The following is a 17192-nucleotide window of genomic DNA, read 5'->3' on the forward strand; positions in this document are numbered from 1 at the left end:
ACTAGTCATTTCAGCCACATACCTGTGCTCATACCTGTAATCCTAGCTGCTCAGGAGGCTGAGATCTGAGGATCACAGTTGGAAGCCAGTCTGGGCAGAAAAGTCATGGTGAGACTCTCATTTCCAATAAAGTACTCAAAAAAAAGTCATGGTGAGACTCTTACTTCCAATAAAGTACTCAAAAAAAAAAAAAAAAAAGCCTGAAATGGCACTGCGGCCCAAGTGGTAGAGCACTATCTTTGATCACAAAGAAGCTTAGGGACAGCACCCAGGCCCTGAGTTCAAGCCCTAAGACAGGCAAAAAAAAAAAAAAAAAAAGTCATTTCAAAGCCACTTTCCTTATGAAGACAAAGGGAGATTTAACTTAAACTGTCTCATTTCAAAGTTCAGTTTGATTACATGGCACTCCACACTGGTTTGACCAGGACTGCTAGGCCCAGCTTAGAAAACCAGTGTAGTATAGTTTCCCCAAAATCTTGTTGAACATCTCATCACAAGAACTGAAAATCCAGTGCCTTCTGCATTTACAGTGTATCAGTTTGACATGCTTAGTACACCACTTAGTTTTAATGGTACCAATAGTACTTAGTTTTAATGGTACCAAGGAGTTGAACCCAGGGCTTCATGCATGCTAGGCAGGCATTCTACCACTAAGCCACATTCCCAGCCTGAAAGGATTCTTCCCCAAGTAATTTTATCACCACTTACATAGGTCTAAACCCAAACACAGTAATTAATCCTAAGTGTCTAAAATTAATTAAGCATTTATTTATTTTCAGGTGAAATATTGAGTAAAATGTGAATAATTTTGAAATAAATGTATTCCTGTTACAGGTTGGTGGTAGCAGAGATGAACATCTCCTGTTCTTGGTATCCCCAGCAAAGAATTGAATAGAGACACAAACACAAAAGTGCCAGGTGCCAGTGGCTCACGCCTGCAATACTACCTACTCAGGAGGCTGAGATCTGAAACTTGTAGTTCAAAGCCAGACCCAGCAGAAAAGTCTGTCAGACTCTTATCCCCAGTTAATAACCAAAAAGCTGAAAGTGGATCTGTGGCTTAAGTGGCAGAGTACAGTCCATAAGCAAAACAATTCAAGGACAGTCCCATGTCCTGAGGTCAAGTCCCAAGACCAGCACAGACACACACAGACAGTGAGAGAGAGAGAGATAGACAGACAGACAGACAGACAGACAGACAGACAGAGACAGAGACAGAGAGGAGTTCAATAAAAAGGGAAAGTACACAGTTAAGGGAAACTACTAGCTTTAGCTAGGTGTCTAAAGACCAAATACCAAGCCAAAATACTGTTTTCTGGGGAGAGGGAGGGAGGGAGGAATGCATAATAGTGACAGCTGATCTTAGAGAAATGAGGGATGATGACTGGGAAGATTTTTGTAAGGGATCTGTACATGTAAAAAGTTGCCATCCCCTAGTTTTAAGTGTGAGATGCAATGTCTATGTATAAGGCCTTAAATCAGTGGCACAATGGTCAGGCATGTGCTTTGACTGTACAGGTGCCTCAGTTGGGTTACAACTGGCCTGAAGTTTTTCTACCAATAAGGAAAAGTCTTAACCACAAACAGCATTAATTATCCCAGGGGCAGTGGCCATCAGAGGTACTAGAGAGGAGATAGAACTCAAGCATATTTCCCAGGGTATGACTAGAGAGAGAGATGATTGGTCACTACATTCTTTTCTTTAGCTAACCTGCCTCACTGGAGGCAAAGCCATCAGAACTTGCTGCCTTAGCAGAAAGGAAAGAAAGAAGAAAGGGAGGGAGGGAGGGAGAAAGGAAGGGAGGGAGGGAGGGAGGGAGAGAGGGAGGGAGGGAGGGAGGGAAGGAGGGAGAAAGGAAGGAAGGAAGGAAGGAAGGAAGGAAGGACAAACAACATTGCATTCTAAAAGCTCTGCACACAGAGATGAGAGGTTACCTCAGGCTTCATCTCACCATTATTTGGTTATGTAATTCTGTAATACTGCTTCAAAGGGACACTATTCTGTCAGAAACCTATTTCAAAGTATAAAGTACCCCCTAATCAAAAGTAAAAAGGATTTTCTAAGATATTCCATTATTTTTACTGAATTTGTAATTTGTTCCTGTAACATATTAAAGTTAAATTTTCCTAATTTACAAAATTGAGTATATTCACTACTTCTCTAAAAACATTCAGGACAAATATGTACATTTCTCCAATAGATAACACTTGTCATTTTTAATTATAGATACCTAAAATTTCATGTGTACTTTAATGCCCAAACCATTTATTTACAGATATAAAGAATTTGTGTCTCAGTTTTCAATGTGGCACAGAAAACTCAAATTCATGGTATGTCAGTAGACTTAGGTTAAGTGTCAATCTGGTCAACTGCTAGCTGTCAGATGTTGTTAAAAACCACTAATCAAAACACTTAACCTTATAGGTTAGGAAACTGGGTCTCAAAGATGGTAAACTGATGCTCTGCGATCACACCATTTCTTCCTGCAAAATGAGGGCAGAATTGACTCACAGGCATTCCCCATTTCTACTCCATCATTCCCTGTCAGACAGCCTGGGAGAAAGGGGCTGTGGATTCCATGCTAAGAACTTTGATTTGAGATGTGCTCAACTTTTTGTTGTCGTTGTTTGGTTGCTTTTGTTGCTGTTTGTGTTTTACAGCAATGCAGTAAAGCTTTTTAAGGATGTCAGGATCATAATGAGACCTATTCTGGTGTAAGTAGTTGGCACTAAGAGTGCGATCTAAAGAAGAGGAAGTTGAAAAAGGAGACATGAAGTTATCACAATGGTCTAAGTGGAAGGAAGTAACATTTCATAGACAGGAGTCCTTGGGTTTCATCCTCTGCACCATAAAAAATCATCATCATCTCAAGCCCAGAGTTCAAGCCCCACAACTACCAAAAATCATCATCTTCTTCTTCTTCTTCTTCTTCTTCTTCTTCTTCTTCTTCTTCTTCTTCTTCTTCTTCTTCTTCTTCTTCTTCTTCTTCTTCTTCTTCTTCTTCTTCTTCTTCTTCTTCTTCTTCTTCTTCTTCTTCTGCTTCTGCTTCTGCTTCTGCTTCTGCTTCTGCTTCTGCTTCTTCATCATCATCATCTTCTTCTTCATCATCATCATCATCTTAGCCACTATGTCAGTACTTCTCAATCTTCAGAGGGCAGGTATGTTACTTGGGGATATTGTTAGAATGCCAATTCTTATTTCATAGGTCTCCAGTATGATCTGAAATTCTGCATGTCTCACAAGTGTCCAGGTGATATCAGTGTTGCTGGTGCACAGACCATACAAAAGCAGCAGGCAACGTGTCCAATGGAAATAAAGGAAGGGAACATCTTCCAAAGTAAAAAGTGATTGTGCAGGATGAGGAAGAGGAGAGGAAAAGAAATGATTTTGAGATCTCTTGTCAATGGTAAAACTATCGATTGAGAAGGGAAACCAGGAGGAGATCTGTGGTCATCTGTACTTATTAAATGGAGTTTCTATCCATTGGTCGTGTATCAATCTTAAAAAGAAAAACAAGCAATTATCAAAATCAAGCTACCAGTGGGAGTTAACAGCATGCCTATTTACATGTGTAACTCTCTTGTTCATTAGCAACATAGCAACATTAGCAGCAATAATTTCCTTGGTTTTATAAGATCATTACCAACTCTCTATAGCTTTGAATCATTACTTAAAATCAGGTTCAATTTTGAAATGGAAAAATAAAATGTATATTCCAAGGATTAATTATTGCACAAAGGTATTGGACAGGGAAAGCCAAACCCTATAGTCAGTCAACCTGTGTATACATCTCTAAATTGCTGCTTACAGCCTGAAAGGCATTCAACAAGTTCTTCAACTGCTCCAGCCCTCAGTTGCCCATCTATAACATGAGGGTGGTAATATCATCCACTTTGTGCTATTGGCTTCATGAACAATACTTAATTAGTAAATACTCAGTTCTCTTAGCAGCAGCATCCCTGACATCATCTACATTATCACCATCATTATCATTTAAAAATACCTAATTGAAGCCAAGAACTGAAGGATCACACCTGTAATCCTAGCTAAGGAGTCTGAGATCTGGTTTAAAGCCAACCTGAGCAAGCAAATCCGTGAGATTCTTATCTCCAATTAATCACCCAAAAGCTGAAGGTGGAGCTGTGGCTCGAGTGGTAGAGTGCTAGCCGTAACCAAAAAGCTCAGGAAGAGCACCTAGACTCTGAGTTCAAAGCTCAAGACCAGCACACCCATACACACATACACACACACCCTAACTGAATAACCCAACCATAGTATATTGCAAATCCTATTGAGAAGTACAGTCTGTCTTCATGTCTTGATCTAGGCTGTATTGTAAACTTCCTTTGGCCAAAAGACAATGGCAGAAATGACACTGAATGGCCTTCAAAGCCAATCCCTCTAGAGGCCTTGCAGCTTCTGCTTTGTCATCTTGGAAACCCAGAAGGGATACATCAAAAGAAAGCCAAAAAAAAGCCAGTCTGGTGGTCTAGAGACACAAGGCCACCTGGATGAAGCCTCATGATGGCAGCAACACCAGCTGCCACACATGTGGCCCAGAAGACTGTCCAGCATTGGCAACCATGCAGGTGAGCCAGGTATATGCTATAGCAGCCATCCAACTCATCCACAGAATTGTGAGAAATAGTAAGGTAGTGCTGCTTTAAGATCTAAGTTGTTGTTATTTTAAGCTCCTTTGAGATGATTGATTCTACAACCAGAGATAACTGAAATGAATAATATGAATAATGGTTCTTGGTGATTACAATAAAACTTGAAACCTGAGCAGTGTGAAGAAGAGGCGAGAACGACCCCCGGACCGACCAAAGCCGCGCGTCGCTGCATCCTCGCCCAGCGCCTCCGTCCCGCCGCCGCCATGCCCAAGAGAAAGGCCGAAGGTGATGCTAAAGGAGATAAAGCAAAGGTGAAGGACGAGCCACAGAGAAGATCCGCCAGGTTGTCTGCTAAACCTGCTCCTCCAAAGCCAGAGCCCAAGCCTAAAAAAGCCCCTGCAAAGAAGGGAGAGAAGGTACCCAAAGGGAAGAAGGGGAAAGCTGATGCTGGCAAGGATGGGAATAACCCTGCAGAAAATGGAGATGCCAAAACAGACCAGGCACAGAAAGCTGAAGGTGCTGGAGATGCCAAGTGAAGTGTGTGCATTTTTGATAGCTGTGTACTTCTGGTGACTGTACAGTTTGAAATACTATTTTTTATCAAGTTTTATAAAAATGCAAAATTTTGTTTTACTTTTTTTTAAAGCTATGTTGTTAGCACACAGAACACTTGTTTTGGGGAAAGGAGCATCTGTCACTAATAGAATGTCTCCAAAGCTGGATAGATACAGGGAAAACACCTTTCCCTGCTAGTTTTGAGAGACTTCTTGTTGGCTCCCAGGAGGAGGAATTCCCTCATGTTGACACACAGCCATCTTGGCACAAACACCTTGTGATGTGGGAAAACTCAAAATAACTTTTATCCTTCTCCTCCTCCATCATCAGCATAGACTTAACTCCCTTAAAACCAGAGGCCAGTCGGGACCTTAACCCTCCCTGCCCCCACCAATTGGTTTTTCCAATGTGCCAGGCAATCTGGACCTGACAGTGACATCATTGAGATGGTGTTCCTTAAAAGAGCAGTAGTTTCCTTTTCTAAATCGTGGATTTTCAGATTGATAATTCTGCCATTTTCACTTCCTGAAAGTCAGGGTCGGCTTGTGAAAAGTTGTTAAACAACATGTTTAATGTGAAATGTCAACCCTCACTCTAAACTTTCCCTATTCAGAGCTTCAAATGAAGACGTCATTGGGTTTTATAATGGCTTTCTGATTTTGATAGTCCATCCAAAAAGGGAGTTTGAAAGTTGTTGTATACTGTTTAAAAACAAAAAAAAAGATTGTCTGCCCATGTCCTGCCTGAAATACCATGATTGTTTATGAAAAGTATCTTTAATAAAGCTGGATACAGTTTGGCTTGGAAAAAAAAAAAAAAAAAAAAACTTGAAACCTCCTCAGATATTGCAGTTGGTATGGATTTTGACTCATCCTTACATTTATTCGAGCTGTAAGTACTTGTTCATTACCTACCATAGTAGAGAATCTTGGTAGAACAAACTATGATCGGTGAACTATATTCTTGAGTTGACAGTTTATAGTCTAGTTATCAATAAGATCATTGACACATAAACAAATCCATGATTATCCATTATAGTAGCTGTGTAGAGGAGCTCACCTTAGCCACAGTGGAAATTCTTTCATCCGTGTTTAAACACAGAACTGTGAAATAAAGTCTTCCAGTGATGGTACATATTCTAAAAGAAGTGACTACTGCAGTGAATCAAAACTGTTTAAAGCACAAGGAAGCAGTTGCTCTGTCGCTTTTCTATTTTAAAAGGGTAGATATAAATAAACTGCCTACAGAGATGGAGAAAACAGATGGATTTGAAAATTCAAGCTCTCACTGAATATAATTAACTGAAAAAGGAGAGAAACAGTAACACCTGAGATCACTGGGGACCAGGACACAGACAAGGGGCTAACTTATTTTTAACACCACAGTTGTCACCGAAGTAAGCAAAATTTAAACTTGAGGTAAAATCTCTGAAGAGGTGAGAGAGCAAATGAAGAGAGAGAGAGGCTATAAGGGAATAATTAACATTTTGATCTACTTGCCAGGCTTAGAAGCTATTTGCTGCTTATTAGCAGAGTTTGGGTTTCCTCGGTCATTCCAGATGAGAATGTCTTGTGAAAGCACATTAGGCACAGTTTACTGTTTGGTTCTGCAGGCAGGTAGGCCTGAAAAGACAAATGTACAAAGCACTTCTTCAGCAGGAATGGAGATGTATCTTCCCCCACAGAATGCTTGTTTGTCTATCCATACAAAACACTCTGGGATAATTGAGCCTTCAAATAAGGGACACTTTTGGAGTTGATGAAAGTCATGGCCCAGGCCACTGGGATAGAAACTTAAGTCACGCTGCTGTACAAAGCCTTTCACAATCAGACATTCAGTGACAATTTCCCTCAATTTACCCCGCAGCTTGGTCAGTCCTACACTTAGGTTATATGGTCACAAATCCAGGATTTTTAGGTACAATTCCTGCTACCTAGATACCAAACTCCTCCTACTCATTAGACCCAATCTTAGCTTCCTAAGCAAGCTAAGTTAGCCATCCCCTGGTTAAATAATTAGCCTGGCTCCCTCTATTATATTCAGTAATATCATCTGTACATTTTATTTTAGGCTCCACAAAATCAAACCATATCTGACTCATCTCAGTAATGGTGATTCTTAAGTATCTATCGCATAGTAGGTTTTCAGGAAAGACAACTGATGGAATGAATAAGGGAACTTTTTAATATATATTTTTATTGTAAAGATACTGTACAGAGGGGTTACAGTTACATGCGTAAAGTAATGAGTATATTTCCTGTGGAGGATTGTTACCCCCTCCTTTGTTTTTCCCCTACCATCCCTTCCCTTCCCACCTCCCCAACTCCTTCCTCCCTATCCCCTGAAGTTGTAAAGTTCATTTTCAACATAGTGTCTTGTGGATCTCATTGTTGCAATGAGTCAACCTGTATCCTTATTTCAGCATTTTTTTATTTCCCTTCCCCTCCCCAAATTACAACGGACAAGGGTCTCATATCTAAAATGTACTTAGAACTCAAAAAATTAAATCCCTCAACAGCAAATCCTCAAAGAAACAACAGTTAATAAGTGGGCTAACGACTTAAAGAGAGACTTCTCTAAGAGGAAATAATAATATCCAATAGACATATGAAGAAATGCTCAACTTCTCTGGTCATAAAAGAAATGCTAATCAAAACAACATTGAGATTCCACCTACCCCAGTTAGAATGGCCACTATCAAGAAAGCTAATAACAACAGATGCTGGAGGGGATGTGGCCAAAAGGGAACCCTACTGCATTGTTGGTAGGAGTTTAAACTTGTTCAGCCATTCTGGAAAGCAGTATAGCAGTTCCTCAAAATACTCCAGCAATCTCACTTTTGGGCATTTGCCCAAATGATCACAAACAAGACCATACTAAAGCTACCATCTACTATGTTTATTGCAGCATTATTAACCAGAGCTAAGATATGGAATCAACCCAGATGCCCCTCAATAGATGAATGAATCAAGAAAATGTGGTATAGGTGCTGGGAAGGTGGATTAGGGGTAGAGTGCATGAGGCCCTGGGTTTGATTCCTCAGCATCACATAAGCAGAAAAAGCTGGAAGTGGTATTGTAGCTCAAGTGGTTGAGCGCTGGCCTTGAGCAGAAAAGCTGAGGGACAGTGCCCAAGCTCAGAATTCAGGCCCCATGACTGACCAAAACAAACAAAAAAGAAAAAAGAGAGAAAAAGTGGTGTATATATATATATACAAAAAAATTCATACATATGAATATATATGAATTTTATACCTCCATCAGAAAGAATAACACTGCCCATTTGCTAGGAAATGGAAAGACTTGGAAAAAAATATATTAAGTGAAGTAAGCCAGGCCCAAAGAAACATAGGTCCCATGGTTTCCCTTATTTGCAATAACTAGTATATGTCTAGGACAAGCTGAAAAGGTCAAAAGCTATGTACATATGACCAGATAAGATGATGCTAAGTGAAATGAACCCCAAGATAGGGACACAAGAGGTTTTATCTTTGTTGCTGCTGTTTTTAATGTACTTATAATGTACTATGTGATTTTTTTGTTTCTTTTATGTGTTCTTCCCCCATGGTATTACTCCTGTTTTCACTGTAATTGATTCCAGTGCCCTACATCATGAACAAGGGAATTTTAATGGGTGAAAAAGAAGGAAGACAACTCCAAGAGATATTAGAGTGGTGTGTGTGTGTGTCTGTGTGTGTGTGTGTGTGTGTGTGTGTGTGTGTGTGTGGTGTCTGTTTCTGTGTGTGTGTGTTATGTCTACACTTATATGTATATCCCTATTCACAGTTATATATAACTATGTATGGAAAGTTATATATATGTCAATATTAATAAACAGAAAGATTTCTCATTATCCCATCTTCTTTCCACTCTTCATTCTGAATACAATAATAAAACTCTTGCCTATCACTTCTGTATTAAACTCTGTATAGGCATGTTTCCTATATTTGAAGTTTTAGCTAAAGTAAAAGTAATCTATGCTCCATAATATTTAATGTAAAAAATTCGATTTAAAATTTTAATGTGATTTCAAATGCCTCACTGTCAATCTAAAGGAAAGATATTTAATAACGCATCCAAGTGCTTTACTCGAAGAGGCATTTCCATTATCCCTTTACAAAGCCTGAAGTATACCTCGTACATTTTTAGGCTTGAAAGTTCAAAGAATAGTATTTCCAAAATTATATAATCAGATTGAATATCCAGTGGAAAATATTCATTTCTGCCTTCTTTTTCAATGAAACACATCCTATAAATATTTTCAAGCTAAATAACAGTTCTAAAGAGAGCTAGTTCCACTCAGTGTCTTTTCTACATGAATAAATCATGGGTTATTACAATTTGATGGACATTTGAAAAAAATAACTATGTACTTATTCCTTTAGTAAAAATGTGTTTTTAAGAAGTAGCGGTCTCTTTTTGTCCCTAAATTTACAGAAATTAAGAAAACTCTCACTATGGCAAATTTAGAAAACAAATAATTCTCTTTAAAAGAAAATAAAACTCATTTCTCAATTCAACAACCAAAGAGAATCATTACCCCTTTGCTATGCTAACATTTATTATAACAGTAATGAAAAGAGAAATGTTAGAAACACAAAAGCCAAAAAAAAAAAAGAATAACAAGTCAGGCTCTATTGGTAGATGGAGGGCAGCGGGAAAGGGAGTCCAATGAAGAGGATGAATGAGAGTGAACAGAGTCTAAGTTCTTTATATGCATTTATGAAATAAATCAGTGAAACCTGCAGAAATTTATTTTAAGAAATAGGTGGGTGACATGGTATAACTCCTGTTGTCACTGTATTTGATTCTGTTGGCCTGCATCTTGTATATACATTTTTCTAATTTGGGGAGGGGAAGGAAAATAACTGCATGCTGAAATAAGGATGCAGGTTGACCCATTGTAACAATGAAATACACAAGACGAAAATGAACTTTACAACTTTGGGGGGGGAGGGAAGGAGGAGTTGGAGAGGTGGGGAAGGAAATAAAGGAGGGAGTAACAATGCTCCATAGGAAATGTACTCATTACTTTGCTCATGTAACTGTAACTCCTCTGTACAGTATCTTTACAATAAAAAGTATTAAAAAAAAAAAAAAGAAATAGGAAGGTGATGAGAAAGAGAGACAATGTGGATGAATTTGGAGTACATTGCATATGAAAGAATCATAATGAAACTCTACCTGGTACAATTAATACATGCTCAAACTAATCTCTTTTAAAGCACAAAATTAAAAGTGAAAATAAATTATGCTTTTCATACTTTTTCCTGTAGGCATATATATTACTTTAATAAAAATATTTTTTGATATATATATAATAGAATTTACATTATTTCCAGTTTTATGGGGTTATAACTAGTATTGCAATGAATACTTTGTATGTCAGTGTTTCTCTGAAGTTTTGATTACTTCTTAGAAACAGGTTCATAAAAGAGGAATAAATCTTGGCATGTTGCCAAGATACCTTCCAGAAAACCTGCTACCATGGAACCACCTTCCTGCAGTAGATAACATCAAATGTGTCTCATCTCCTCAATAACATGGACATTATTATTTTTATCTCTGCTAATGCAACATATCACATTCACATTTTACTTTTTAATCATTCTGTGCATTTCTCTGATTTCCAAGTGAAACTAGGTATTCTTGTGGGCTGAGGGGGGGTGGGGGCGGGGAGAGAAAGAGAGAGACACAGGGCCTGGTCTGTTTCCCTGAGCTTTTTTGCTCAGACTAGCACCCTACCTTGTGAGCCATAGCTCCACTTCCAGCTTTTTTGGTGCTTAATTAAAGATAAAAGTCTATAAAGTTTCCTGCCTGGGCTGCCTTCAAACCACTATCCTAAGATCTCAGCCTCCAGAGTTGCTAGGATTAAGGCACAAGCCACTGATGCCTAGCATGAAACTATGTATTCTTATATAGTAAATTAGACATTTAAAGCTCTTTAAAGTCCCTAAACTCTTTGTACCTAACAAGCATCTCATAACTGCCACAAGGAAAATGGTTTTTTCACATATCTTGTTTTTAAATGTCTTTATCATTGATTTAAAAAATTCATTTATAGTACAGGAATTTACACTATATAAATTTGAGTTGTAATTAATTTTCTTAAATTTCTCATTTTCTTCTTAATTGTATTCTTTGAATAGTCTTTCATTTTATATTATTAATTTACTTTATTATTATTATAGAGTTGATGTACAGAGGTATTACAGTTACATGGGTCAGGTAATTGAGTACATTTCCTTTCATACCGTGTCTTCTGTTCCCTCACTTTCTCTCAGTTTCTCCCTCCTGTCTCCACCCAGGAATTGTGTGGTTCACTTTCATCAGTGTCCAGTGAGCTCCACTGCTGCACTTTTCCACCCTTTTCCCTCAAGTTCTATACTCTCCCCCCAACCCTTCCAATGATGTATACTTGAATACACTATACACAAGGTAAAGACAGAGCCATCAAAAAACAAGAGAGAAAGAAGAAAGAAAGAAAGAGAGAGAGAGAGGGAGGGAGGGAGGGAGGGAGGGAGGAAGGAAGGAAGGAAGGAAGGAAGGAAGGAAGGAAGGAAGGAAGGAAGGAAGGAAGGAAGGAAGGAAGGAAGGGAGGGAGGAAGGAAGGGAGGGAGGAAGGGAAAATGAGAGAGAAAGAAAGAAAGGAAGGAAGAAAGAAAGAAAGAATGAGAGAATGAGAGAGAGAAAGAAGAAAGAAAGAAAGAAAGAAAGAAAGAAAAGAAAGAAAGAAAGAGAAAGAAGAAAGAAGAAAGAAAGAAAAAGGTATCTTGTTTCCATATCTTGGAGTTCATTTCATTATGTATCTTTTTATATAAATACGAAGAAGCATTTAGGCATTGCACTTTTCTGTTTCTCTTCTAAGAGAATCCATTTTTGGTCTCACTGTGTGTGAGTATCTAGAATCATGTATAATTTATGGTATCCCAGTGAATTTTAGGTCTTATTGCTGCACTATTCACAATAGCCAAGATGTGGAAACAGCCCAGATGCCCCACAATAGACAAGTAGAACAAAAAAATACAATACTTATACACAATGGAATCTTATACAACCATTAGAATAAAATGGTCTTTCATTTTTATGTACTCAGATTCATTAAGGTTTTCTTCTCCTCTATGATGCTTTATGAACTCCTTTTCCCTTCTCACATGATACGTTTAGTGGAAACAACTCACAGTTATTGTTGAGTCGAGTGGGAGATATTTATTACTTCTGCCAATGTGTTTAATTTGCAGGGATTCAATGCCCAGATGAAATAACTTGAGGACTAATTGTTAAGTTCTGGCATTTAAGAAGTGAGAATTAGCCAGGTGCTGATGGTTCACACCTGTAATCCTGCTACTCAGGAGGCTGAGATCCCAGGATCGCAGTTCAAAGCCTTTAAAACCACCCAGGCAGGAAAAGTCCATGAGACTCCTATCTCCAATTAAACACCAGAAAACCGGAAGTGGAGCTGGGGCTCAAGTGGTAGAGCGCTCACCTTGAACTGAAGATGCACAGGGACAGTGCCCAGGCCCAGAGTTCAAGCTCCGTGACCAAAATCAACAACAACAACAAAAAGTGACAATTTGACATGCTGAGAAGATCTATTTTTCCTTAGGATTCTAAGTCAAGGGTGAAAATGTTGAGCCTATAAAATTCCATGTGCAGTTTTCTGTGTGGAGTGTCAGAGCATGTGTGACCACCCCCAAATTTCCTCAAAGAATTTTCATGTCTGCTGCCATCTGGATTTCCCATTCTTGAAACATTACCAACTTTACCAGCTTTCCTACAAATGTAGGTTTTTACAGAAAAGAAGAAAATATGAGGAAGAATAGTGACAAATTCCAGTACAAGAAGTCATTACCATGCTAAGCCCAGACTTCACTTAGAACATTAGCTGCCCTCCTTACACAGGTGCTAGACCATGTGACTTCATTAAAAACTCCATAGAGGGCTGGGAAGGTGGTTCAGTGGTAGAGCACTTGCCTTGCATGCCTGAGGCCCTGGGTTCGATTCCTCAGCACTACATAAGCAAAAAAAAAAAAAAAGCTGGAAGTGGCGCTGTGGCTCAAGTGGTAGAGCGCTAGCCTTGAGCTGAAGAGCTGAGGGACAGCGTCCAGGCCCAGAGTGCAGGCCCTATGACCGGACCAAAAAATAAAAAAACTCCATAGATCCAAAGCCTGGTGTCTTCATTCAGCCAAACACTTCCCTGGCAACTGCCAGGCTCTAGATTCAATCTCCAATATCAAAAAAGAAAGAAACAGGGAAGAAGGGAGAGAAGGAGGGAGGCAATTTTCAAAACCTAAGGCCTGAAAAAAATCTTTTCATATAAAATTTCTGAATTGGATAAAAATTGTCAAGCCTTCTGATCCTCTGTCACTCTCCCCCCGCCCCCAGTGTCTCCAATAAGCAGTCACCAAGTCTGTAATCAACCATTCCTAGAGACAGGTAATTCTTCACTTCTTCAGATAATTCATTGCAGAAATTCTCCCTCCTGTGTTTATTATGTGATCTGAATTTTCCATTTATCTTACCAAAACAATGGGGCCCCCAAGTAATCAGACACACCTGCAAAAAATGAAATCTGCTGAAATAACTTTTCAGACTTTTTAAATGAATGAGCTGAGATGTAATCAAAACAGCATGCCAGTGCTCTGTAGACTCATGCTGAAAGGTTTATGAAACTCTGAAGTTTTGAATACAGAGCATTTGAAAACTGAAAGCAGAACTTGCTATCAAATTCATGTAGTAAAATATGAACAATGATTCTTAGCCCTCATAATGTGGAGAGATGGAGATAGTAGTCAATTTCTGAGTAGGTGGGCATTAAAACATAAGGTCAGACTATTTCCACAAAATTGTCCAGTCATTTTGACAAAGCTAAGAAACTGGGTAAAGATAGTCTTTACTTCGATTTGAGGAAATGTCCCAATGCCAACAAGGGGCAAATGTCTGAAAGCTCTCTGGGATTTTTTTCATTCTAGATGGTGACTGAGAAACTAGACTGTCTTCTAGGCCCTGTGGGATATTGGTAAGAACCAGAACTCAGTGCAAGCATCTCCTAGCACAAATATAAAGAGATGCAAAATCTCATGTGAAATAACTTGTTTCTTTCAATGATTACTTAATAATTTCTCTATTATTTGTCCAAATTAGCATGTAATCGGGTATGATAATCACTGTATTATTTTCTCCATTACTCACAGCAATAAAAGAGAAAAGTCTAATCAGAAACCCCACTATTTCTCCCATCGGGTGCTCCAATAGGTGCAGCTTGTGAAAGACTTTCAGTAGCATTCCCTAATTACTAATGAACTGGAGTTTCACAGTTTTTCTGAGTCTTGTGCACTGATTTCATGTTGTAAATAACTGTTACATAAGATTTTAGCATAGTGATTTTTAAATGCTTACCTGTTTATTTAGGTTTTGTACCAATCGTGGCTTTTTTTTTTTTTTAAGTAATAAGTCACAACCAGAAAACCATGAAATCCATTCATGGCTCTCAACCAGCTGCTTGCCTTCTTTTTTCTTCTTTGCTTAATGGAGTAAGACAGAGTCCTGCTCATATATTTTTGTGCAAATGCATAGCTAGTGTGAAATAAAAATATATTTCTCAGTCTAGATCAACACCAAATACATTTGAAAGAAATACCTCTAGAGACACATTAGTGTGATGATGGATGATAGCTAATTGATAAAGATAGATGGTTGAGAGATTACAGATAAATAGATAAGTAGGTAGATAGATAGATGGCAAGATAGATTCTAATTATATCACCAATATTCTAAAATAAAAAGGTATTCTTAAAAGTCTTTTACACAAGATGCTATCAAAGAAATTTTTAATGACTTCATTAATCTTCTCAAATCTCCCGTGTAAGGAATTGGACTTGTACTAAATGATGCTGTCAACTTTTACCTTAAGGGAATTGATTTCTACAAAGAAAAGTAGCTGCCAATTTTTATTTGCCAAGGCAAAGGTTTTGGAGGAACATAGAATGAGATTTCCAAGTTGTGACTAAAGATGAACTGTCAGTGATGATTTATTTCTCATGAAAGCAACTTAGATCAGGCCCAAGCACAGACACAGGAAGCAAAAAATACACTCTATGCCTTTTTAACTTTAGTCTCTCTTGATCCAAGTCCAGACCTACTGCATTATGAATTACTTATTCAAAATTCACCAATAAAACCAGAGCACTGGCTGGGAATGTGGCTCAGTGGTAGAGTGCTTGTGTAGCATGCATGAAGCCCTCGGTTGAATTCCTCAGTACCACATAAACAGAAAAAGCCAGAAGTGGCACTATGAAAATGAAGCTCAGTGACAGTGCCTAAGCCCTGAGTTCAGCAAAAAAAAAAAAAAAGAGCACTACCTAATATCCTCCGATAACCTTGGTTGTCCTGCCTCTTTGGCTTTGATGAAGATACCAAATGCTTGCCTAATCCCCACGTGAGAATCCAAACTCTTTGGTCAAACAGCAAGGGTTACCATCATTCAACCTCTGGAAATAGCCAAGCCCCTTCAAATCCTATTGTGTGTCTATCCACACCTAGTAAACAGCTTTCTGCTGAGTCCTGCACTTTCCTTCCTGTCTCTGTTTACATTACATTGTGTAGCTCACCAATAAATCTCAGTGTATCACTACCATGCATTTAAGTATCTGTAGGGTAAATTATAAATACCTCTGGAAGGGTGTGAGATTCCTGCAGTATAGTAAAAGCTATCTACAACTTGATCAAAATGAAATCAGAATCTTCCCTCCATTCATGTAAACACTGACAATTCTTAGAGTTATGGGGGCCTTGGGGACATTTGAGAGCAACTGACTTATGATGCTATACTGAGGGAATAGAATTAAAGGTTCACATCCCTTTCCTATGATTCCCTCAATTAAAATATACCCTCAGATCTATAACTAACCCCACTGAATATACAAAGAAGAGCCTTTTAGAAGTTGTGAGAGTATGACCATTCCTCCTTTCTTTTCTTTTGCTAATTATCTTTAAATAGCTGTACAAAGGAGTTGCCATTTAACAAAGAAGTTTATGAATATAATGCATCTTGATCAGTGTCACCCCTTTTAACATTCTCACCCCCCTTCTACTCAACTCATCTCTTTTTCTTCATTTCTTTACTTTTTAATTGCTTAATAATGATAAATCTGAAATCCTATTTCTCTACCAACCTAGATCTCTACAGTCATTATCAGAACTTTGGAGCTATGAGAAAGAAGGAGAAAGCTATTAGAAAGAAGGGGAAGTAATGACTGTGAAAAGATAAGGTTGTACTTTAAAGAATTGATGAGAGGTAACCCGTGAGTGAGGGCAGAAAGAAAATATTTACCAGTCATCAGAATTTTCAGCCAATCCTTTAGTTTTGGGTAAACATCTCGGGAATAAAAACAATGAAGTTCTGGTGGTTATTAGTCACACAAAATAATCATTTGCAAACCAACTTTCAATAATTTAGTTACAATAAAAAAAAATTTTCAAAAGTTGAACTCAATAAAAATTTGGTCTAATCCTGCCTCCGTACTGGGTTAACAAATTTAGACCCAAAGGACCTCATGTGCTTCCTGTGCTGACAAGATAGAATATTACTGTTTTTATCAACACAACCAATTTTGCAAATTATTAAGGGAAGGCTTCAACATTCTTGGCTCAATCATTTCTGTAAATATTTTGTCACAATCATTACTGGTTTGATTTTCTTCAACTTACATGCAAAAACCAAACCAAACTAAACCATCACCTTCCAGCTCATATGAGAACACTCTATCAACCATCTTAACATATAACTCACCTGATGTCTTTGGCAGATCAGGTGAGATATTTTGCCTTCTGTTGATCCCTCTAGCAATAGCAGCAGAAATTTTGCTGCCAATTTTAGCAGCTTCAGTCGGAATTCAGCAGCATAATTCCAATAACAGAGGCAAAAGTGGCAGAAGCAGGAGTGGCCTTTGACCTTTAGGTAACTTGCTCCTCTGTCATTCCAACAAATTTTCAAAACCTCTTCCCTTCCATAAGCTCCTTGTC

General features: G+C 38.4%; 1 protein-coding gene across 1 annotated transcript; it reads left to right on the forward strand.

Moving 5' to 3' along the window:
- Positions 1–4787: 4787 nt before the first annotated feature.
- On the forward strand, positions 4788–5968 carry LOC122107782 (non-histone chromosomal protein HMG-17). The gene has a single exon (XM_042679605.1). It carries the CDS (start codon positions 4878–4880, stop codon positions 5148–5150), a length of 273 nt encoding a protein of 90 aa, XP_042535539.1. The 5' UTR covers positions 4788–4877; the 3' UTR covers positions 5151–5968.
- Positions 5969–17192: the final 11224 nt, after the last annotated feature.

Source organism: Dipodomys spectabilis, unplaced genomic scaffold (genome assembly GCF_019054845.1).
Source record: "Dipodomys spectabilis isolate Male_0828 unplaced genomic scaffold, ASM1905484v1 ptg000053l, whole genome shotgun sequence".
Taxonomy (NCBI): domain Eukaryota; kingdom Metazoa; phylum Chordata; class Mammalia; order Rodentia; family Heteromyidae; genus Dipodomys; species Dipodomys spectabilis.